Raw genomic sequence first — 25,370 nt, 5'->3', positions numbered from 1 at the left:
ACCAATCCCAGCGCTGCAGTGTCATCACCTGGCGGTGCGTGCGTAACGTGGTCCGTTGACTCACATCGCCGATCAGAAGCCAGAGCGGCGAGCTTCGGTTCCGGCTGAGTCTGAGGATGGTGCTTCGGAGGCTGTTGGCGGTCTTGCTGCACAGCCCGCAGCTGGTGGAACGCCTGTCGGAGTCGCGGCCCATCCGGCGTGCAGCGCAGCTCACCGCCTTCGCGCTGCTCCAGGCCCAGCTGCGCGGCCAGGACGCGGCCCGGCGCCTGCGAGGCCTCACGGCTGGGCCCGCGAGCTCCCTGGGCCGCCGCGCTGCCCGCTTCAGAGACACCTTCACTCAGGAGTTACGCCGTGGCCTTCGGGAACGCCCGCGGTCACCACCAGGTAGCCAGAGGGGCCCGGGCGCAAACCCCTAAAGCCGGGTTGGGCCGAGCAGAGGTTGTCGGATTTCCCGTCTGGGATCGACACAGGCCTCGGCGCTAAGGAGTCATCCCGGGCACTGCGCACCGCTTTGAATCCTGACTCATTCTGATTGTCAACCTACGGAGGCCCACTCATCATAGAGCCCAGGCCAAACCGACATCCCGGATGTAACCCTGTGATCGGACGGGGCACAGTGTGTGAAGAAAGTCCCCGAAGCCCAGCAGATATGAACACATGCTAGCTGGGCCCTGATACACCAGGTACAGAGAGCCATGGACCTCAGCCCGAAAGTGAATCTGCCCTCTGTGAATAGGCCTGAAACTCGTGATAGATGATGCTGCCTCGGCCCTGATGGAGTAGGGCACTGCTTCCACGGAGATCATGGATGGAAAGACAACCCTGCAGCTGCCAAAGCCCTCTAATTAAATGTGTGAGCTGAGTAATGGGTATGCGTGTGGTACTTCTCTGGCAGGATAGATTAGGATTCCTGGGGACTGTAGGCCCATGGACATACTAGTTGGCACATGCTGAGTGCTTACTCTGTGCAGGCACTTGCTAATTGCACTCTGTGTGGGTTGTCTCACTCCTTACAACCGATTTCATATGAGGAAGTGTAGGCTACTTAAGTTGCCCGTGGCCTTACAGAGAGGGATGTGAATACAGGCGTTTGACTCCAGGACCTAAGTCCATAATCATCTCACTACAGCATTTCCCCTGACCTTCAAGTCCTCCCCTCTCCTCTAACCCCAAGTGGGTGTTAGGACTACTGCCTACCAAGGAACAAGCTCCCTGGATTCCTATTCCCCATTTTACAGAGTCTGGGATACAATCTAAAGACTGTGGTCCAACTAATGGACCCACGATTAGGAAATCCATTGTATACAGAAATGTTCTGTCATTTGAGGCTTCTGACTGAATTTCTGATCACCTCTAATTAGGCTACTGAGGTAATCATGCAATCTAGAAAACTCGAAGCCACAGGAGAAGCTTTTAGACTGGCTGGTGACCAAACAGAATTTAAACTCTGGCCTTTCTGACAGTCATAGGAAGTTGGATAGGGCTGGAGACCTGCCCTGGGGATGGAGAAGCTAAAGTAGCTTGTCCTCTTTCCTAATGTCCAGTCTCTCATCAGGTGCTGCTCTTTAATCCCCTGAGGCCACAAATCCCATTCTCCTAATAACCAAAGTCCTGGTTTGGCATCCTGTCCTCTCCTCCCGTCAGAGGAGAAATCCTTCTCCCAAACCAGAGGCGACTCACTGGATTCTCCTTGGAGCCTGGCAGTGAGGAGCCTGAGAAGCTTGTTTACTCTCCTGCTTTGTCTGCCTCGTTGGTCTCTGGAAATCAGAGCAGCAGGATATGAGCAGTCCCCAGCCCAACCCCTAAGCTCAACATAAACAAGCACAGTCACTGTTCGGTCTTTTCCTAGAAGAGACAAAAATGGAAGCAGTGCAGGAAGAAATGAAATTTCTAGGCTGGCCATTTAGTAAGGAAAGCAAGAAAAGGGGCCATTGTTCTTTTTGTGTGTGTGTGTGTGTGTGTGGAAAAAGTATGTAAGAAGTTAAGTTCCCTCTATTTCTGTAGAAGGAGTTGGAGCAGAGAGAAAACTGGGTCCTTTCTGTTCTAGAGATGACTGCTCTTTGCCCCCCTTCACTGGAAAAGCCTCCCTTGTTTGTAGTCAGTGACTTGCCATCCCACTAGTTACCCTATTACTAAAGAAACAGACCAAATTCTTTCCACCACCCCCAGTGGCAACAGTCTCCCATCATGCCATTCAAGCTTTTCTAAGATCTGTCAGAAAGTGAAGCAGGGAAGCAACTCACCCCATCGTCCTGCAGAGCAATTCTGACTCATCTTTAGATACCACACAGCTACCAACATTTTGCAGTCAAATTTATTAGAGTTCAGACCACCACAATCTACATGGACTGCTACACCCCGAGTTTCTCCAGGGAATTCTGAGATTGTGGACCCAGCTGGGGAAGGGAAGAGGCGGAAGTCCCAAGAAGCCCCAAGGAGTTTGGGACTCTAGAGTCTTGGGTGTCTCCAAGGTGGCACTTGGTTTTTAATCTGGGCAGAAATGCCATCTTTGGCTGTAAAGTAAATAAATGCTCTGTGCCAGAGATGGTGCTAAGCACTAGGGGTAGGAAGTCAAATCACAAGTTCACAGCAAAAACATAAACCATGAGAATGACGAATTGTCACAAATGGGTCAATAGCATTGAAAGCAGGGAAATGGCCGACAGTGCTAGAACCAGCTTGTACTGTCTTATGAGAGCAGATCCTTGGCACCTCCCAAAGTTCAGAAACATCATTTTACCGTGTTTCCCTGAAAATAAGGCCGGGTCCTATATTAAGTTTTGCTCCAAAAGATGCATTAGGGCTTATGTTCAGGGGATGTCATCCTGAAAAATCATGCTAGGGCTTATTTTCCGGTCAGGTCCTATTTTGGGGGAAACACAGTAGTAGTTGGAATCAGCCATGTGGGAGTATTTACACCATGGAAATTGGCAAATGCTGCAAATTAGGGCTTTGTTTTGCCCTAGAGAACAGGCTGCTAAACACTGACCAGCACACCAACAGCTGTCTCTTCCTTGGGGTTGGCGTCCTGAGGACGTTGTGACCTGCGACCCTAGCAGCAGTTACAGAGCAGTACGCCTGTAAGAGGGTAGCTTTAAGATGACCCAAGACTTTAGCCAGCAGAAGGCAGGATTAGAAAAGGACTCAGTCTCGGCCGTTTGTCGAGTTTGGTCTCCTGCTCTGTGCTGAGCTCCTGCTCACTGATCTCTGTGGCCTGGGTACCTCTTGATCCCATGAGATGGTAAGAGTTGTGAGGAAGGAGAATGAGGACAGGTGTAGTGGCACAGCTCCTCATGTTCCCAGTGGACTGGGTAGGGGGTACACTTGTGGGAAGCAACATGCTCAGGGGTGTGATGCCTTCCACCAAAGCAGCAGGTGTTGGTTTGGCATGGGATTTGCTCTCTATCCTGTGAAGAAAGGTTTCAGACAGGCCCTTCGAGTGGTTCGAGGTCACATGTAAGAAGAAAAGCCTCTGGGAGCACCAGGTAGACTGCAAGTGCTGCCAGATACGGACTGAACATCGTGTGCTTTCCACTCCCACTGGGACAGGCTGAGGAGGGAAAACATCTAGGGTCCCCAATCTGGGATAAGAATCCTTAAAGAGTGAGATGCCAAATGTCCCACCACTTCTCTCAGGAACAGGAGTAGGAGGGAGTGGGGAGAAAAATTCCAGAACTACTTGTTTTGGTAATAACTGAATACTGAACTAGTAGTCACCAAAGTGCAATTAAATGCACCACCACACCCACTCTGCTGCTTAAAGCGCTTTGGGAGAGATGTGTTTGTCTAACCAGGGGACATGTGCTGCAGACCCAGGAATGACACAGTGTTAGCTGGCAGACACCTCAGAGATTCTCTGATCCATTGTACAGGTTGGGAAACTGAGGCTGGGTGAGGGGAAGGGGTTTTCTTAAGATCACACAGCCAGTGGGTGGCAGACCAGGCACTAGAACTCAGGTCCCCTGAATCTGAGCTGCCTACTCTGTCTACATCACCACATTACCTCCTCCTAGGTATCTAGGAAGCCAAAGGGTTGTCATGACAGCAAAAGGTAAGGCATCTAGAAGGTTTGGAGGAGGTCATTCAGGAATGTCATTAACAGACGGTTGTCTCTTCACAACCAGGTACTATCATATATTTAAAACGTCCCAGTGGCTGGAAGGTATAGGGCAGGAACTGACATTAGGCACCATCGGTTATGGTTATACCAGGTTCTTTTGGGACCTTGGCATCAGGTCTGTGACTGGTCAGATATTTGGTCTTTGAGGGGAAAAGATGCCAGATTACCCAGAGGGTAGAGCGCCCAAAAGCTGTGCGCAGGAGAGTCAGTGGTGAGAATTCTAGAAGGGAAATAAAAGGAAGAGAATGAAGACTTTGTTCCAGCTCAGCTACCTACTCCATAGAATGTGGAGTGGTGCCGTCACCTACAGCAGTGGCTTTTCTGTCATATTGTCAGGCTTCTCCCCCAGCTCCAGGATGTGAAGGCTGAGATGGGTCCTCCAGGCCCCACTCAGCAGGGAGGACAGGGCTGGTGGGTCCTCCAGAGTCAAGTGGGGAAACACGAGTGTCTCACTCCTGAGAGGGAAGCTGCATTTCTCCAGGGCAGATCGGGTGGTGCCAGGGGTCACCACAAAAAGGCGGCAGAGCCACGACTGAGTGGCCACCTGGCAGGCTGGTTGTCTGGTGACATTGTTCAGGGCTTGACACAGGACCTGGTCTTCAGTGCCCGCCATGTCCACCAGCTCCACGTATGCCCGCGGGCCTGACAGGTGTAGGAGGTGGCGGGGGGGCATGTAGGTGTGGGTGAACAGCAGTATGTAGCGGGTGGGCATGCTCGGGGGCGCAGGTGCGTGAACCACACGCTCCAGGAGCTGCAGGCCTGGCACCAGCCCCCCCTGGTGCAGGCAGCCGAAGAAGACGGCACCCAGGACATTGAAGAGGACCAGGGTGCCCTTGCAGGGCACAGGTTGTGTCTGTGGACTACATAGCAGGACCAGGGGGACCACGAGGGGGATCAGGAACCGAGCTTCCTGGTGGCTAAAGGCAGAGAGCAGGGCCAGAGGCATGAAGTAGAGGAGCAGGAGGTGTGGCTGGGGGCTGGACAGCAGGCTCCGGGCGTCCAGCACCCTCAGGAAGCCCGTTCGTGCAAAGGCCTGGAGGCAGGCTTGCAGCTGTTGCCACGCAGCCCGCAGGGCTTGGGCATGCAGTATCCCGAAGAGCAGGAAGCCATTGACTGCCAGGTGAGTGAGCCGCAAATGTGTGCCGTGTGTCGCCAGGTTCTGAGGATCCAGGTTGTAGTGCAGGAAGTTGGCAGGTGTGAGCACAAGGGTACTGGATCTAGATGGACCGGAGAAATACCAGCTGTCTACGGCCACAAACACTGCTGCAGTGAGGGTTGCCCCTGGGAGCAGTCCCAGGGCTTCCTTGGTCAAGGACCTGAAGCCAGGATTTATGGTTCCACAAATGCCCCAGAGGAAGAGGGGGACCAGAGCAAAGGCCAGAAAGGTGGGCCGGTTGAAGAAGCCAGCCGCCACGATGCCCCCAAGAAGCCAGCCGTGCCACCACGGGCCTGGAGCAGGCTTCTTGGGTGTGGGGCTCCACGCTACACGGCGGGATACCAGTGCCAGAAGCCATGCGAAGAGCAGTCCCTCGATGGCATTGGAGAAGGTCCTTGTGTAGAAGACCAAGGTGACGTAGGAACCAGACAGCAGGACCAAGGCGTTCCAGCGCTCTGCCCCCCAGAGTGGGGCCAGGTGGTACACGGCCACATCCAGGGCAAAGGACAGGGCAGTAAGGAGGAGCCGGGGCCCCACCAGCAGCACATAGCCACTCACCAGGCCAGGCCACGGCCCCCACTCTTCCCAGAGCCTGAGCAGCCAGAAGGCAGAGCCAGAGGTCAGCAGTGGGAAGACCACTGTGCGGCAGGAGCTGCTGGGCTGAAACTCCCAGGGCCGTGCAGCCTCCACGCCCAAGATGTCCTCTGTAGAAAGAGAAACAGAGGTGAACCAGTTCCAAGCTCAGAGAATACGGTAGACAAAATTCTAGGATCGCCCCCAAGATTTTCCAGCCCCCTAATGTACGTGCCCCACATAATCCCTGGGACTGTGATGATGGATTTTACCCCTGTGATTAGGTTATGTGGCAGGGGACAGCTGACCATAACATAGGAAGATAACCCAGGTGGGCCTGACGTAACTGTGTGAGCCCTTTAAAAGCAGAGAATTTTCTCCAGCTGGTGGCAGAAGAGGACATCAAAGATTCAAACCGTGAGAAGGATTTGATGCACATTGCCGGCTTAAAGATGGAGGGGGCCATTGGCAAGGTATGTGGGTGGTCTCTGAGAGCGGCTCCTGGCTGAGAGCCAGCAAGGAAACAGGACTTTAGTTCCACAGCTGCAATAAACCAAATTCATCCAACAATAAGAATGAACTTGGAAGTAGATTTCCCCCCAGAGCTCCCAGACAAGAACTCAGCCCAGCGCTTATCTTGATTTCCACCTTGTGATGCCCTGAGCAGAGAGCCTGTGCTGAGCTTCTGATTTACAGAACTAACAGTTTTAAGCCGCTAGGTTTGTGATGAGTTTTTATGTAGCAATAGAAATGAATGTAGGGGACTTCCGAGGCCCTACCTGTGAAGGGGGCAGGAGGAACCACGCCTGGGACATGGGGTGACATTGTGCCTTGCACAGGGTGTAAGGGGAGGAGCAGGGGGAGGCTCCATTTCTTTCCTTGGAGCTTAAAGTTTCCGAAGTCAGAGTCAAAAACCCTTCTCTGTAATAATGATTGTTATCCAGGATAGGCAGTGCGAGAAGGGGGAAGGGAACCCCTTCACAGCAATTGTGGCTGTGGTGAAAAGTGACTTTAGTTCTCTCGATGGTATTTAAATTTTTTATAGGAAGAATATATTCAAACAGTACTTATGTAATTAAAAAGTACTTGCTGCTTGGGGCTGGTCTGTGACCCTGTGCCCTAGTATCCCAGAGCTCTGAAGGGTGGGGGAGAGGGAAACAAATTCTTAATTTCTGCATCTCAGCTCCAAGCCCACAGCATCTCATGCTTGATAACCTTGCTGGTTGTTTAGGGCTCTTTGCTTCTCCTACTTATTCCTCTAGCCTTTTGGCCATTTTCTTGCTCTATGTCAGAAGGTGAAATGGGAACAGAATCTAGGATCAGATCAATCTGGCTGCTTTTTACTGGGTCAGAGTTAAAAAAAAATAAAGTGTGGAAAAGAAGACTGGACCTTACAACTTATAAAACAGATACACCTGTAGAGCCCTGAGCCAGAAAAAGCTGGATGTCTCCCCAATATCCATTTCCTCTTTCTTCCTTAGTCTCTTTAGCTGAGCGTTTGGTCAGGTATTAAGACTATATTTTTCAGTTTCCTTTGAAACTAGGTGTGGTCATGCTATATACATTCTGACCAATGGAATGGAAATAGGAAAAAGGTATGTGACTTTCAAAATATGCCCTTGAAGAGAGCAGGCATGCCTAGCTCTTCATGGGCTGGAAGACTTGGTTTTAGACTTGATGGCTGGAACTCAAGCAGCCATCTTGAACTGTGAGGAGGAAGCCATGTGTCCAAAGCCTCTGAAAAGCCTCAAGGTCTCTGGCAACCATCCTCATGATTTGTCCTACACCACCTAGTAGGTACGTTCTAACATGTGAGCATTCCAGGTCTGGTTCCCTCAGCTCTCATATGAACCTACAGAAGCAAATTTTCATTATCTCAGACCACAACCGTGTGTAAGTTTCCCCAACCACTGGGGAAGTCCAACTCTAAAATCTCCCCACTGAGAAGTACAACACTGAGAAGCTTTTGTTCCGAATAACCTGTACTGTTGGTCCAAGTAGGAAAACATCAAAGAGGGTAGCATTTCATTAGTATCATCCAGAAGGTCAATGTCACCACTCAGGAAGAAGATATGAAGTCCCCACTCCCACGTTCTTATTCCAGAGAGGCTCATGGATTTACTTCTCACCTGCACAGATATGTTTCTACCTCCTCACTAAATATCTAATCAGCTCCAATCCAGACTTTGCTGCCACTTATCTTTAACCACACATGGGGTGCTTTACCTGCCATGACCTCGGGTGACTGGAAGAACTCATCTGGGTGCACATAGCCTGTCTGTGGAAGGAGACACCACACCAGGCGGAACAGGCCGAGGCTGCCCCACAACACTCTGGATGCCATCTTCAGATCAAATTGCTGCCAAGACACTGGGCCAAGAGACTAGAATAGAATGACTTCTCAGCTGCTACAGATACTATTCTGGATCCACAGATCTGCACCTGCTGAGGATAACATTTGTTAGTTATTATAACATAAATTACAATTCTGTTCAATTGTCTGAACAAACTAAAAATGTATGTACAATTGATCTATGTACATTAAAATGATAATAATGACAGCTATTATTTTCTAAGTGCCTGAGTATCAGTAAATTTACATGCATATCTCATTTAATCATTTCCACAATCTGGGACAGTGGGTCTCGATATATCTATTTTACAGATGGGGAAACAGAGACTCTGTTAAGTAACCTGGTTACTTGCTAATCACATTTGCTAAGTGTCTAAATATGACATTTGCTAAATATGATATTTGCCGGTATGACATTTTGCTAAGTGTCTAAATATGACATTTGCAAGTAGGATTAGGGTGCCCTGCAAATCTGGGTCTCATAGTCCCAATCCTGTTCACAGCTCCAAGCATGGCAGCCCGTCTCTTGCACATCTGAAAACTCGGGAACCTCAATGGATTGCATCCATTTCTCTGCAAAAATGAACACATTGGACTCCATTGTCACTCCCTCCAAATTTCACACACCCTGGAACCTACTTTTTGAAAGATGATGGGAACTTACTGCTAGGGTCTGAATATTTGTGTCTCCCACGTCACATTCATATGGTGAAATCCTAATGTGATGGTATCAGGAGGTTAGGCCTTTTGGAGGTGCTTAGGTCATGAGAGTAGAGCCCCCAGGAATAGGATAGTGTTTTTGTAAAAGAGGCTTTTGCGTGCCCCTCTCCCCTTCCACCATGTGAGGACACAGCGAGAAGGCGCTGGCTCTGAACAAAGGAGAGGGCCCTCAGCATGCTGGGGCCCTGATCTTGGACTCCCAGCCTCCGGAAGTGTGGGAAACAAATTTGTGTTGTTTAGAAGCCACCCAGCCCAAATGGGCTGACACGTACTTACGTTAACTCTGCTTGATAGAGATTTTCACTTCTTCAACTCAAAGATCAGCAGAATCCAAGCCCATTGTATAATGGACCTACATATCATCTCCGGTGAACAGAAAAACAAGTTTGACAACGAGTTTGTCATTTCTCCAGAAATGCCTGTGGTGACTGTTTCCTGACTTTGATGTTTTAAAGCATGACCTTAAACAGCTGTTGTTTTCAGGTGTGATATCATGTCATAACAGAAGAGACAAGACGAAGTGAGGCAACAGGATGGAAATCTGGCAGAGGTTGACAAGGACGCTCTTGATACTGTAGACAAAAAAGGGGTGCTGTAATAACTCATAAGTTCCTAACTGGGCAGGTCATGATGGAGACTCATGTCTCAGGCCTATGACTTCTTTAGTGAAAGGTTTTCAAACGGCCCTGTCCATTGTTCTTGTGCATCTAGGTTAACACACCTTTGACATGCCAGAAGTAACACCCCTCCGAGGTGTAACTATCCTCAAGAGAGCACATAACCTTGTTAACCATCCTTTAACCCAATCCCCACTTTGCTTTTTCCCACCTTCATGTAATCTTTCCTTATGTTCCCTCTTTAACTAACTGCAAACGCATATAAGAAGCTGTAAAACTGTTATTCTCTGCAGCATTTGAGATTTTGCTCCCGGCATATGTCATCAGTTTGGCTCAAATAAACTCTTATAAACATTCTCTGCACGTTTAGATGTTTCTTATGTCGACAGTACTCAGAATTCTCACTGAGAACTGCACCCCTCACCCCCTCCCACAAGTCTGCAGTGTTAAATTTATGACCGAGACTTTAACCTGCACAGAAATTGGAAGGGCCTGTGGGAGGAGCTTTCTGGTGGCATAAGTGGCATAGTTGGTTCGCGTGTGGTACTTACACAGCAGCATATATGCTTCGGAACGTGACTGGCTATTGTCTGCATGTACTACATTGAAATCCTTTCTTTTTCCCTGAACAAATCCTTTTGGTGATAGAATGCCTGACCGGCATTTTTTTTTTTTTTTTTTTGCAATTGACATCAGCTATGTTGGTGGCTTGAGATTTGGTCCCATCCTCAAGCCCAGGTATAAACCCTGAATGGTTTTAAGGCGAATAACTTTTCCCATCCCACTGGCCACACTAATTGGTTTAGGACTGGGCTCATGACAAGCTGGCCAGATCAGAGGAACTAGGAAAAGTACTGATAAAGGTGGGTCATGACCTTTTTCTTCTCTGCCAGGCTCTGGACCATCCTGGGGCTGGTGGGCAGGTCTTACACACTCACTCCACTCTAACAGTCCAATCTCATATTCCCAGGATTTCTATTGGTATAAATTGGGGAAATCCTGCACACCTCCTTGTGGGTTACCCTTTGTAGCTCACCTTTAGGGACCTGCTGGGAGTCTAGTTACAAATCTAGAAGCAAAGGGGGGTGTGGAGGTGGGTCCTGAGGAGAATCAGCATTGTCTTCAAGGCAATTGCCTCATGGGAAGCAATTACCATTTCCTCAGGCAATGCAGCGTTAATCGCCACAGATGGGAGTGGAAAGGCTGCTTCTACAGGGTAAGACTCATCAGAATTTAGGGACTCGGTGTCCCTAGCTCTGTCAGTCTTCTGACATGTCCCCATTCCAACTTTTAGGATCCCATTCCTTCCCAGTCAATGCCATCACTTTAACAGTAGACAACCTTTGAGACTGGAAATTCAACTTGCATTGTAATTTAGCCACTCACAGGATGAGATTCTGGGTTTCGTTTTCAGCAATTTCATTCCTGCAGGCAACAGGAGATAAGGGTCTCTTTCAAGGCAGACACAGAAGCTTTCAGGTCATTTTATAAGGATTCTGAGCTGGGAATTTGAAACCCTGAGCTTATCTTTTTCTTTTCCACTTTGTCCAGTACAATTAGGAGCAATCATTATACTCCTTAGTTTGACTAAAATGTTCACAAATATCATATACATGGTCACCAAAACCTTGCGTGGAGTATTCAGTGCTGTTTTTCATATCTCAAATGCCACATCACTCCATGAATAACCAGTGCCCTCTTTACCACTTGAAATAGAGTTATTAGTGCCTTTAGATCTAATCAGACTAGAGAACCAATTCCAGAAAACCCAGAAATTCTTCAGAAAAACCCATCTTTAAGATTCTATTCCTCTAGAACCACTTACAGTATCAAAATCTGTGTCAGTTAGGGTTCAACCAGAGAAAGAGACCAAGTAGGAATGTATGTTAAGATTTATTGCAAGAAATTGGCTTATATATTTGTGGGGGCTGGCTAGGCACATCTGAAATCTGTAGGGCAGACCAGCAAGAAGGGCAGGCTACAACTTGAGCAGAAGCAGAAGCTGCAGTCCACAGAGGGGAGCTGCCTTTTATTCAGGAAAGCCTTGGTTCTGCTCTGAAGACTTTTCAACTGACTATATCAGATCCACACAGATCATTAAGAATAATCTGCTTTACTTAAAGTCAACTGATCATGGACTTCCATTGCATCTGCAAAATACCTTCACAGCAACGTTTAGATTTGTGTTTGAATAATGGGATTGCCTAGCCAAGTTGACCCATAAACCTGACCATCACACTTTAAGTAATTCAGTTTGTAATTGTGCTTGAATTTTAAATCAGTGGGATAATTCTTTTTTTTTCTTTCATTTAAAAAAAATTTCTCTAGTTGGAATAGTGCAGAGAAAACATAGCACTACTGTGTGGGAGAAGGAAAATAAGTTGCAGTTGGAGAAATAATAAAACATTCTACCAACAAGTACTGGCAAACAAAAGAAAGACCGCTTTCTATCAACCTGTTGCAGAAGCCACTCCTGTAGATGTCTAGGAAGAGAAATAGTAAACCAGTAATCGCCATGAATAACCAAGGCAACAAGATAACTCAGAAAGAAAGTGAAAAATCTCCAGAGAAGGCACTTAAAGATACAGAAATATGTGACTTAAATGACAGAGAATTCAAGATTGCAGTTCTGAAAAAACTCAACGAGATACAAGAAAACACAGATAGGCAGTTAAAGGAACTCAGAAACTCAATCAAAGAACAGCATGAGCATTTTACGAAGGAGATTGAAATCTTAAAAAAGAACCAAATAGAATTTCTGGAGATTAAGAACTCAATAGAAGAAATTAAGAATGAAATAACCAGCTTAGGTAGTAGAGTTGACCAGATGGAGGAAAGAGTCAGTGACATCGAAGATAGAAACCTGGAAATGACACAGAGAGAAGAAGAAAGAGACTTGAGACTTAAAAGAAATGAAAGAACTCTACAAGAACTTTCTGACTCCATCAGAAAGAGCAATATAAGAATAATGGGCATACCAGAAGGAGAAGAAGAGAGAAGGGAACAGAGAATATATTCAAACAAATTGTCGATGAGAACTTCCCAAATTTGTGGACAGAACTGGACCCTCGAATCCAAGAAGCAAATAGAACACCTAGTTACCTCAATCCCAACAGGCCTTCTCCAAGGCACATTGTATTGAAGCTGTCTAAAATCAACGACAAAGAAAGAATCCTCAAGGCAGCCAGGGAAAAGAAGACGGTAACTTACAAAGGAAAGCCCATTAGATTATCATCAGATTTTTCAGCAGAAACTCTACAAGCCAGGAGGAAGTGGAACCAAATATTCAAACTATAGAGAGAGAGAAATCATGAGCCAAGAATAATATATCCAGCAAAGATATCCTTTAGATATGAAGGAGGAATAAAGACCTTTCCAGACATACAGAAGCTGAGGGAATTTTCTAATACACGACCTGCACTACAAGAAATACTAAAGGAGGCTATTCGACCACCATCAACAGGGACAATTTGTGGCAACCAAAACTCAAAAAGGGGAGAGTAAAGGCCTGAACGGAATATGGGAATGGAGAAAGTAAGCGTGCTGAAGATAATGGAATACTCTAAATATCAAACTTTCTTTTACATAAACTTAAGGGTAACCACTCAAAAAAAATCCAGAACTGAAATATATACTGAAATAAAAGAAGAAACAGAGAGAAACATCATAGAATACCACCACACAGAAATAATAGACAACAACAAAAAGGCAAAGAAACAATGGAGACACAGCCTTACCAGAAAACTAAAGATAGAATGACAGGAAATCCTCACATATCAATAATCACCCTAAATGTAAATGGACTGAACTCACCAATAAAAAGGCACAGAGTAGCAGATTGGATCATAAACTAAACCCAACCATATGCTGTCTCCAAGAGACACATCTCAGCTACAAGGACAAGCATAGACTCAAAGTGAAAGGGTGGAAATTGACACTCCAAGCAAATGGTACCCAGAGAAAATCAGGTGTAGCCATAATGATATCAGATGAAACAGACTTCAAGGTGAAAAAGATAACAAGAGATAAAGATGGACATTTCATAATGGTGAAGGGGACTGTACAACAAGAAGACATAACAGTCATCAATATTTATGCCCCCAATCAGGGAGCACCGAAATACACCAAGCAACTACTAACAGAACTAAAGGGAGAAATTGACCAAAACACAATTATACTAGGGGACTTAAATACATCATTGACAGCTATGGATAGATCATCCAAACAGAAAATAAATAACGAAATAGTAGCCCTAAATGACACATTAGATGAAATGGACATAATTGACATTTATAGAGCACTTCATCCTAAAACATCAGACTATACATTCTTTTCTGGTGTACACGGAACATTCTCAAGGATAGACCATATATTGGGACATAAAATCAGTCTCAACAAATTTAAGAAGATTGAAATCATACCATGCATATTCTCTGATCACAAGGCTTTGAAATTGGATATCAACTGTAAAAACTAAGCGTGGAAAAACACAAATACATGGAGATTAAACAACATACTTTTAAAGAAGGACTGGGTCAAAGAAGAAATTAGAGGAGAGATCAAAAGATACATAGAAACAAATGACAATGAAAATACATCCTACCAAAATTTCTGGGATGCAGCGAAAGCAGTTTTAAGAGGAAATTTATCTCATTACAGGCCTATCTCAAGAAACAAGAAAACTCCCAAATAAATAACCTCATGTTACACCTTAAAGAACTAGAAAAAGAAGAACAAGTAAAACCCAAGGTCAGCAGAAGAAAGGAAATAATAAAAATTAAAGCAGAAATAAATGAAATAGAGAACAAAAAGACAATAGAAAAAATTAATGTGACAAAGAGCTGGTTCTTTGAAAAGATTAACAAAATTGACAAACCCTTGGCTAGACTTACTAAGATAAAAAGAGAAGACACTGATTAACAAAATCAGAAAGCGTAAAAGGGAAGTTATCACGGACACCACAGAAATACAAAGGATCATCCAAGAATACTATGAAGGACTATATGCCACCAAATTCAACAACCTAGAAGAAATGGACAAGTTCTTAGAAACATATAGCCTTCAAGGCTGAACCATGAAGAACTGGAAAATCTAAACAGACCGATCACCAGAAATTGAATCAGTCATCCAAAACCTTCCCAAAAGCAAAAGTCCGGGACCAGATGGCTTCACTAGTGAATTCTACCAAACCTTCAAAGAGGATCTAATACCAATTCTGCACAAACTCTTCCAAAAATTGAAGAAGAGACAGTACTCCCTAACTCATTTTATGAGGCCAACATTACCCTGATACCAAAACCTGGTAAGGACAGCACAAAAAAGAAAACTACAGACCAATATCTCTAATGAATACCGATGCAAAAATCCTAAATAAAATTCTAGCAAATCGAATACAACAATGCATTAAAAAGATTATTCATCACGACCAAGTGGGGTTCATCCCGGGGCACAAGGATGGTTCAACATCAAATCCATCAATGTGATACATCACATAAACAAAATAAAGGACAAAAATCATATGATTATATCAATTGATGCAGAAAAAGCATTTGACAAGATACAACATCCATTTATGATTAAAACACTTAATAAAATGGGTATAGAAGGAAAATACCTTAACATAATAAAGGCCATATATGACAAGCCCTCTGCTAATCTCATAATTAATGGAGAAAAGCTGAAGCCCTTTGCTCTACGTTCAGGAACACGACAGGGATGTCCCCTATCACCTCTGCTTTTCAACATAGTGTTGGAAGTCCTTGCCAGAGCAATCAGGCAAGAGAAAGAAATAAAAGGCATCCAAATTGGGAATGAAGAAGTTAAATTATCACTCTTTGCAGATGACATGATGCTATATATAGAAAACCCTAAAGACTCCACCAAAAAGCTATTAGAAACAATCAACGAATACAGTAAAGTTGCGGCTACAAAATCAACGCACAAAAGTCCATTGCCTTCCTATATACTAACAATGAAATCTCAGAAAAAGAAATACAAAAACCAATTCCTTTTGCAATTGCAGCAAAAAGAATAAAATACCTAGGAATAAACTTAACCAAGGATGTGAAAGACCTATATGCTGAAAACTATAAGACATTTTTGAAAGAAATTGAAGAAGACACAAAGAAATGGAAAGACATTCCATGCTCATGGATTGGAAGAATCAACATAGTTAAAATGGCCATATTACCCAAAGCAATATACAGATTCAATGCAATCCCCATCAAAATCCCAATGGCATATTTTAAAGAAATAGAACAAAAAATCATCAGACTTGTTTGGAACCACAAAAGACCCCGAATAGCCAAAGCAATCTTAAGAAAAAGAACTATAATGGAGGTATCACACTTCCTGACTTTGGCCTGTACTACAGGGCCACAATAATCAAAACAGCATGGTATTGGCAGAAAAACAGACACATAGACCAATGGAATAGAATTGAGAACCCAGAAATAAAACCACATAAATATGGACAGATAATTTTTGACAAAGAAGCTAAAAACATACAATGGAGCAAAGACAGCCTCTTCAATAAATGGTGCTGGGAGAATTGGATAGCCACGTGCAAAAGAATGAAACTGGACTGCTATTTGTCACCATGTACCAAAGTTAATTCAAAATGGATCAAAGACTTAAGCATAAGACCTGACACAATAAACTGCATAGAAGAAAACATAGGTACTAAACTTATGGACCTTGGGTTCAAAGAGCATTTTATGAACTTGACTCCAAAGGCAATGGAAGTAAAAGCTAAAATAAACGAATGGGACTATATGAAACTTAAAAGCTTCTGCACAGCAAAAGAAACCATTGACAAAATAAAGAGGCCACCAACTGAATGGGAGAAGATTTTTGCAAACAGTGCCTCCGATAAGGGGCTAGTATCCAGAATATACAAGGAACTCATGCAACTCAACAACAAAAAAACAAACAACCCAATTGAAAAATGGGCAGAGGACTTGAAGAGACATTTCTCCAAAGAGGACATACAAATGGCAAATAAACATATGAAAAAATGCTCAACATCACTAATCATCAGAGAAATGCAAATCAAAACCACAATGAGATATCACCTCACCCCAGTCAGAATGGCTATCATCAACAAGACAAATAGTAACAAATGTTGGAGAGGTTGTGGAGAAAAAGGAACCCTCATACACTGTTGGTGGGAATGCAGACTGGTGCAGCCGTTATGGAAGGCAGTGTGGAGGTTCCTCAAAGAATTACGAATAGAATTGCCCTATGACCCAGCAATCCCTCTCCTGGGTATCTACCCAAAAAATCTGAAAACATTTAGAGATAAAGACACGTGTGCTCCAATGTTCATTGCAGCTTTGTTTACGGTGGCCAAGACATGGAAACAACCAAAATGTCCTTCGATAGATGAATGGATAAAGAAGTTGTGGTACATATACACAATGGAATACTATTTGGCAGTGAGAAAAGATGATATAGGAACATTTGTGACAACATGGATGGATCTTGAGAGAGTAATGCTGAGCGAAACAAGTCAGACAGAAAAAGCAGAGAACCATGTGATTTCACTGATATGTGGTATATAAACCAAAAACAACAAAAGAACAAGACAAACAAATGAGAAACAGAAACTCATAGACACGGACAATAGTTTAGTGGTTGCCAGAGGGTAAGGGGGGTGGGGGGGGAGGTGAGGGTAAGGGGGATCGAATATATGGTGATGGAAGAACTGACTCTGGGTGATGAACATACAATGGGATTTATAGATGATGTAATACAGAATTGTACACCTGAAATCTATGTAATTTTACTAACAATTGTCACCCCAATAAATTTAATTTAAAAAAAAAAAAATTTCTCTAATTGTGTACAACATAGTGATAAGACATTTATAAAACTTACAAAGTCATCAGCTCGTAAGTCTAGTACCCATCTGACAACCATGCACAGTTATTACAATTGTACAGCCATTGATACAGAAGGGTTAGCATGTCCCTATGTAGACAGGGAGGTCCCTGGTGGAATAAACACAGACAGCCATATCCTAAAACTCCAGATTTTGAAATCACTCCTTCACTCCAGGACATAATGTAACAAGGCCTTGAGGTTAATCATAAAATTCCTTTTGGCCTGACAAACGGAGCAGATCTGATAGATAAGAGTGGGTTACTTTGCTAATTCCTTTAGGATGGGCAAGCAGAACCAACCTGGTAGACGAATTTCATTAGAAGGTGCCAGTTCCCTTCTTCAAACAAATTCCCTTCTTCAAACAGCTCCCCTTCCCCAAGCAGGCAAGGGCAGGTATAAAAGTAAGAGCTTTTGCCTCAGTGACGGGGCCACCCCCATTTGGGACCCCCTCCCTGTCGGGAGCTCTGATTCTTTCCTTTCAATAAACTATCCTCTTTTAAAAACTCTTTGCCTCTCCTGTGTCCATGTTTCCATTCTTCGGTCTCACGAGACACGATCCCGGCCCACACCCAGAAACTGCTGGCAGATCCAACATCATCTACATCATTTGGGGACTCACAGGAAAATATTCCTCCATCATTATTACAAAACTCCCAGTGCTGTACTTTACATCCCCGTGACTGTTTTTGTAACTGGCAATTTGTATAGGGATAATTCTTTATGTAATTCATCAATGACTTGCTTCTTTTACTCAATACTCTATCAGTGGTAGCCATAGTTTCTTTTTATTGCTATAGTATTCCATTGGATGAATATACTAAAACCTATTTATCCTTCTTACTGTTGTTTATCTGCTAGGTTTTCTCCAGGTGTTTACAATTTTATTTTCTATTCCTAATTGCTGCTACAGACATTCTTATCCAAGACTTCTCTGAAGTATATACTTAGAAATGGGATTCCTGGGTATGCATACAATGCCAAACTGTTTTCTAATTGTCCTTGCTAGCTAGCATATAATGACCACTGCTTTGTATGCTCATTTATACTTAGTACTGTCTGACATTTTAATTTTGTGAATCTTGTGGGTATTATTATAGCATGCATTTCCCTGATTACTAATAAGGTTGAACACCTTTTCAAATGTTTGTGGAACATTTTTGTTTCTTCCTCTGTGGAATTCCTTTTGACCATATTTATTGGGTGTCTATCTTTTTTTACTACGTGTAGGCATTCTTTATATAGTCATTATATTTTTGGCATGATGAATATCCTTTTCCAATCTGTGGCTTGTATTCTTAAATCATTTCTATTCCTAATATTGGATACTTGTGCCTTCTTTTTGTTTCTTGAGCATTTTCACCAGAATCTTTCACCATGAATCTTTTTTTGAAAAATCAACTTCTGGTTTTTTTCATCTTTTTAATTAATTTTTTTTCTAATCTTTATTTTGTTCTTTCTTTTACTTTTTTGATGTGTTTATGTGGGGAGCGGGCTATGAGCTGACAAGGGCCTTGCAGCTGCAAGGTCATCCCCATGGGAAACCTCGCCTCAGCATCTTCCCAGAAAGTACAAGAAGACACTAACGCAGTCACAGACATACAAACTGGCCAATACACAAAACAAAATGTTCTAATAATACCTGCTTGTTCTGCTAATACTTGTTTGTATAGATAACTATTCTAAGACTGTATAAAAACTGTGTGTGAAATAAAGACTGTGCCACTGCTCTGCCATCCGTGGACAGTGGACCTCCCGATCCCAGCTTTCCTGTCTCTATGTCTTTTCTCAATCTCCTCACCCTTCCCACTCAGGCCGAGCCCTCCTGGTCACGTGGGCCGCGACAGGTTTATTTTGCTGTTTTATTTCAAACCTTTGATATGGACACTTAACTCATTAATTTTGAGTTTTTAATTTTTGAGCTTATTAATTTTTGAGCCTGTTTTCTATGAGAAGAACTTAAGGATATACATTTTTCTCTAAATACTGCATTAGTTTCATCCCACAAGTTTTGCTATGTAATATTTTCATCACCTTCGGTCCTAAATATTTTCTAATTCCATTGTAATTTCTTCTTTGACTAATGCTTTATGGTCAAAGCATTTACTTTTTTTGATTAAGACTTTATTTTTTTTATAGCAGTTTTAGGTTCATTGCAAAATTGAGAGGAAGATGAAGAGATTTCCTATATACCCTCTGCCCCTACATATGCACAGCCTCCCCATTATAGGACGTTTGTTACAACTGATGACCCTAAATCGACACATTATTATCACCCAAAAGTTCATAGTTTACATTATGGTTCACTTTTGGTGGTGTACATTTTATAGGTTTGGACAAATGTATAATGACACGTATCCACCATTATAGTATCATACAGAATATTTTCACGGCCCTAAAAATCCTGTGCTCTATTCATCCCTCCTCCTCACCCCCAGCATTTAATTTTTAATGGTCCATTTTTGTAGATATTCAGTAGATGCTTGAAAGCACCATATATCCTATGCTACTGAATGGACAGTACTATATATATATGTTGATTAGATGAAGTTTATTAATTGTGTCGCTCAAATCTTTTATATCCTTAATAATGTTCCACTGCTTATTCTACAAATTACAGAAATGTGTGTTGAAATAGCTCATGAGATAGTGGACTTGCTAATTTTCCTTGTAATTTTGTCATTCTAGCTCATTTTTGAAGCTGTGCCATTGTTTTTATAAAAGTTTAGAATTGTTAAATCTTATTGGAAAATTGAGTATTTTATCATTATGCAGTTATCTTTTTATCTCTAATAATGTTGTCCCTGAAAAAATTTGTCTGATATTAATACAGCTATACAAGCTTTCTTTTATTTAGTATTTACCTAGTACATCATTTTCCACCCTTTTACTTTCAACCCTTCCGTGTATTTTTACTTTTACGTGTCTTGAACATGTAACTGGATTTTATTTACCCAGGCTGACAATATTTGTTTTTAAAATGCAGCTTTATTTTGAATATTTAAATTTAATGCAATTATTGATATATTTATAAATATTTTACATTTTATTTTCTTTTTTTCTTGCCTTTTCTATCTTTTATTTCTTTCTTGCCTTCTTCTGGATTGACTGTTTTTTCCCTGATTCATTTTTCTCTCTCTAAAAGTTTGTAAGTTATATACTCAATTTCCCTTGTTATAAAATGCAGCATACTATTTAATATTTTAATATCTAGTATGCTATGTTCTGTGGTTTAACTATGATGATTTTTGGTGTGCATTTCTTTTTATCATAGCTGGAATTTTTTTGACTTCATGACTCTGTGAATTAGGGTCCTTTGTCATTTATAGAAAGTAATCCTCCATTATTTTTTCAAATATTGCCTCTTCCCTCTCCTTTATTTACTTTCCCTCTGGAATTATGATTAAATGTATAATAGACCTTCTTGATCTATCTTCCATGTCATTTTAACTTCTATTTTCCATTTTCCATATCTTAGTCTCTCTAGGCTATATTTCAAGTAAGATTTCTGTTCTATTTTCCATGTCCCTAATTATCCTTTCAGCTGTATTTAATCAGCTGTTAAATCTATCTATTGACTTTTAAATTTCAATTTTATATTTTTTATTTCTAGGAATTGTTGATTTCTTTCACATCTGCTTGCTCTTTTGTCATATTTGTGAATCTCCCTTTTATTTATTATATTGCATTAAGCATACTTATTTGATACACTAGATCTAATAATTCCAACATTTAAAGGTTTTTGGGGGTCTGAATCTGATGTCTTGTTTTGGCTGGTTCTCCCTCATAGGTGGCTTGCTTATTTGTATTTGTAGTGAAGTATTTTATTTGGGGGCTTCTCATTTTCTTTGGAACATTACCTGTGAGAATTCTTTGAGGACAGGGATAAAAGCAAATTTTGAGTTCCACTGAAAAAGATTTACACTTGTTTCTGTCAGGTGCCTGGGGGCATTAAAAGTCTGGGACTATTTTTGATCATATTATTGGCTCCAGGTTCTTTTTTTCCCTTTTGTGGAGGTGGTGTCTAATCATGTGAATTCAGGTTGAAAACCTACATGAGAGCAGGCTTGTGTACACTAATTCTCAAGGGAGACTCTCCACCCAATTTGATCAGCATCAGGATCCAAAAAAGGCAGTTTTCTCGCAGATGGACGAGTTTATTTCTAGGTGACCTTTACATTGAGAATGTTGCCCTGCAGAGTCTCAGCTTTGAAGGGGTCTCCTATTAGACTTCAGGGTGGGCACAAGGTTTTATCCTCTGTCCTCTTCGTCCTGAGACAATACAAAAACCAATGCTCAGATGCATCTGGTTCTTGAGTCCAAACCTGGTTTCAGAGCTTTACATACCTCTCTAGGCCCCTACTTTCATGCCTGAGTATTCCTTAGCTTTTGTTCGGCTCACATATTATTTTATCCAACATTTTAGTTATTTTCAGAATTTATTTATTTTATAATTCAAGGACAACCTTCCAATTGTGTGCTTTTTAAGAACCTCATTGCTTTTTTTTCTATTTATAAAACTAATACAAGATCATTGTGGAAAAAGTAGGAAGTACAATAAGCAAAAAACGTATAGAAATTATACTCAATTCCTATCACTCAGAAAAACACCATTAACATTTTGATATATGATTTTGTTGGTATTTTATGGAACATATAGGCTCTAAGTTCTGTTTATTCATATACATATATTCATATATATGGTTGGCATAAGAAATAGCTATCTTGAGAAATAAGGTGGGGGTTGAGAAAAGCTAAATTAGTTTAAGCCATGTCATGTTATTTTCAAGGAAGTTATGTACTTAAGAGTCTGCCTTGGTCAGTGGATCTTTGTGGTCATGATTTTGGAGGAAACAGGAAACATGAGGAGACTGTTACACCCACATCAGCAATTTTCCAAGATGTGGCAGGATGGAATGGGGAGATGCTACGTATGCATAGGCCTTTGAAGCTGGTTCTGGAAGAACTGCTGACAGACTGTTCCTCCGCAAATGGGAGGGTGGCTGAGTTGGGCATGATTTCAGGTTTATTGAGCAAGTCAGCTTATGGCCATATGGCCTGCAAGAGTATAGGTCTCCTGTCCTTCACCCCACCCTCTCCCACTCTTATCCTGCCCTCTAGTTACTACAAACCCAGCCCAAGCCTGTGCCATTGGCTGGGGCTACTCCATCTTAGTGGTGCAGCCTTACAACAGTAGAATTGAATTTTGTCTCTATGAGGGCTGTCTGACAACTCAGTGAGTATTTTCAGTATATATATATATATATATATTTGAAACAGGAAAGGAAGCATACAATATTTGCTTTGTGATATGCTTTTGTCACTTAGCAAAAAATATCATGAACATCTTTCCGCACATCATGAACACCTCCTCCTACCAGCTGCAAGCTCTCCATCTCTCATGTATCCATTTACTCCCTCCGTTCTCTCCTGTTGGTACCTTCCCTTCCATCCATAAACATGTTGGACTCTCTATCATTCCTAGAAAAACAACCAACCAAAACCCTCCTCAAAATTGAATGTGCCCTCTATCTGCTACTTCTCTCTCCTCTTCCATTCACAGAAACCCTCAAACCAACCACATTCACTGAATTCACTCCTCACGTCTTGTTTACCCTTCTACCTAATACAGCCTGGCTTTTCTGACCACCTCTGCACTGAGAGCCTTCTCAAGAGCCTCCTCGGTTTTCTAATTGTCAAACCCAACGGCCAATTCAGACCCCTACAATTGCACGCCATTGGACAACAGGGATCCCGTCCACAATTCCTATCTCCTTCTAGAGTGGCTTCCTGTACTATAAGGGCTGGGAAACAAAAAGCTACATTTTGTAGATTCCCTGGAAGTTGGGTTATACAAATTAGGTTTTAACAATTTAGAAAGCACATGTGAAACAGGCCATACTTCTGCACTTTTCATTATTTTCTCCTGGTAAACAAGATTATGGAGACCTGGGGTTTTCCTGCAGCAGCTTTCCAGTATCCAGTGGCAGCTTTGTGGGTACTGAGATACAAGTCCGGTTATGGTGGCGTCCTGATTCTCAGCAACAGGTTGTGTTACTAAATTCAACTGAGTTCCAAGGTGGCTTTTACAGTTGCCTGGTTGTCACATAAATGGTAGCTCCTCTACCAAGTTACTTCTGGGTGTTCAGAGTCTTTTCTTGAGGCCCAAACTACAGCCCATTCTTCCAGGGCACCTAGTAAGTCTTAGTATCTAATTCCTTGTATAAATTATTTTTCTGCTGACTTCTTTTTAAAAAATATTTTCTAATTAGAGTTGACATTGTATTAGTTTCAGGTGTATAGTATAGTGGTTCACATTTATACAACTTATGAAGCAATCCCCCCAACAACTCTAGTACCCACCTGGCTCTACACGTATTTATTACAATATTATTGACTATATTCCCTATGCCGTACTTTACATCCCCATGTATTTGTAACTGCCAATTTGTACTCCTTCACTTTTTCACCTGGCCCCCCAAGCCCCTCTCCCATCTGGCAACCATCAGTTTGTTTTCCGTATATATGAGCCTGTTTCTGTTTATATTGTTCATTTATTTTGTTTTGGTTTTTTTTTAGATTCCACATATAAGTGAAATCACATGGCATTTGTCTTTCTCTATCTGACTCACTTTACCCAGTATAATACCTTCCAGGTCCGTCCATGTTGTCACAACTGGCAAAATTTCACTCTTTCTCATGGCCGAGTAAATTCCATTGTATATATGTACCACATTTTCTTTATTCAGTCATCCATCTTGCTTCCATACCTTGGCTATTGTATATGAAATGTCCTTCTTTGTCTCTTGTTATAGCCTTTGTTTTGAAGTCTATTTTGTCTGATATAAGTATTGCTTTTTTTCTTTCGTTTTCATTTGCATGAAATATCTTTTTCCATCCCTTTACTTTCAGTCTCTGTGTGTCTTTTGATCTGAAGTGGGTCTTTTACAGGCAGCATATGTAAGGGCCTTGTTTTCTTATCCATTCGGCCACCCTATATCTCGATTGGAGCATTTAATCCATTTACATTTAAAGTAATTATTGATAGGTATGCAGTTATTGCTATATTATTGTTCATATGTTTTTATCTTTTTTTCTTCTTCTTAAAGAAGTCCCTTTAACATTTCTTGTAATATTAGTTTGGTGGTGGTGAACTCCTTTAGCTTTTTCTTGTCTGGGATTATTCTGCTGACTTCTATCTCCTGTACTGAACTGGCCATTTTGTGTCAGAAGTGGCTGTAGGCTATAATAGGCTGACAGGGATGAGAGTATTCATATGCTGAAAGAACATGACTACCGGTTGGCCAAGCCGTGGACACATGGGCAGACTCTGAGAAGAGCACCGGTCCCCCTGCGCTTGTCCCCCCAGCTTTCCAGAGCTTCAGAGGCGGTTAACAATCAGCTCTGCCACACCATCTAAACACCATCCCACAATCACTGCTTTTCCACCTTCACCTCACATCCCATCATACTGACGACCAGAGCCCCCGCCCACAATCTGGTTACCCTCTGAATCTGTTAAAGGGTCCAGACACTTGCTGCCCCTCCTTCCTACAAGAACTAAAATAGATAGATAGACAGATAAGAAAATAACTACCAGTATATCTTTTACATTCAGAAAAAAATTTTCAAGAATGAGGGCAAAACAAAGATATTTTCAGGTAAACCAAAACTAAAAGATCTTCACAAGAAGACCCTCAGAAAATTATATACATACATATATATATATAAAACGCAGAAGGAAAAATGACTCTAGATAGAAGATTTGAGATGAAAATAGAACTAAAAAAAAAAAAGACGTTGGTCAGTAGATGGGAAATATCTGGAAGCTGGAAATCAAGTGAAGGCCATCCTTTTGCTGCTTTGTTTTCTTCTGGCAAGTAAGGTCCGGGAGATGGGTCAGTTTTCTGAAGCACTGTTCCATGTTCCGTCACCAGCCTTGTGGGTGCT

The 25,370-nt window shown here is 42.4% G+C and overlaps 2 protein-coding genes across 11 annotated transcripts in view; one reads left to right on the top strand and one right to left on the bottom strand.

Annotated features, from left to right (window-relative positions):
• The first annotated feature begins 116 nt into the window (after window positions 1-116).
• On the top strand, window positions 117-862 carry NCBP2AS2 (NCBP2 antisense 2 (head to head)). The gene has a single exon (XM_074330017.1). It carries the CDS (start codon window positions 117-119, stop codon window positions 414-416), a length of 300 nt encoding a protein of 99 aa, XP_074186118.1. The 3' UTR covers window positions 417-862.
• Window positions 863-2,295: 1,433 nt separating this feature from the next.
• Window positions 2,296-25,370, bottom strand: part of PIGZ (phosphatidylinositol glycan anchor biosynthesis class Z) — a 32,327-nt gene continuing 9,252 nt past the window's right edge. For 3 of the 10 annotated variants that reach the window (XM_074329957.1, XM_074329963.1, XM_074329979.1), the window contains 3 exons: window positions 9,199-9,494; window positions 8,076-8,291; window positions 2,296-5,980 (listed from right to left, as the gene is read on the bottom strand). In XM_074329957.1, the coding sequence (XP_074186058.1) occupies window positions 4,425-5,980; window positions 8,076-8,193 (1,674 nt within the window). In that variant the 5' untranslated portion in view covers window positions 8,194-8,291; window positions 9,199-9,494 and the 3' untranslated portion in view covers window positions 2,296-4,424. Of the gene's footprint in view, window positions 5,981-8,075; window positions 8,295-9,194; window positions 9,495-25,370 lie in introns of all 10 variants that reach the window. The other 7 variants (XM_074330006.1, XM_074329994.1, XM_074329999.1 and 4 more) reach the window with 5 other exon arrangements.

Source organism: Rhinolophus sinicus, linkage group LG01 (assembly GCF_036562045.2).
Source record: "Rhinolophus sinicus isolate RSC01 linkage group LG01, ASM3656204v1, whole genome shotgun sequence".
NCBI classification, from domain to species: Eukaryota; Metazoa; Chordata; class Mammalia; order Chiroptera; family Rhinolophidae; genus Rhinolophus; species Rhinolophus sinicus.
Note: the sequence above shows the minus strand (reverse complement) of the source record. Positions and strands in the feature narration are given on the sequence as shown.

What these genes read in the sequence shown, in the direction of transcription:
- NCBP2AS2 (XM_074330017.1), top strand. Translation starts at nt 117, where the DNA reads ATGGTGCTTCGGAGGCTGTTGGCGGTCTTGCTGCACAGCCCGCAGCTG.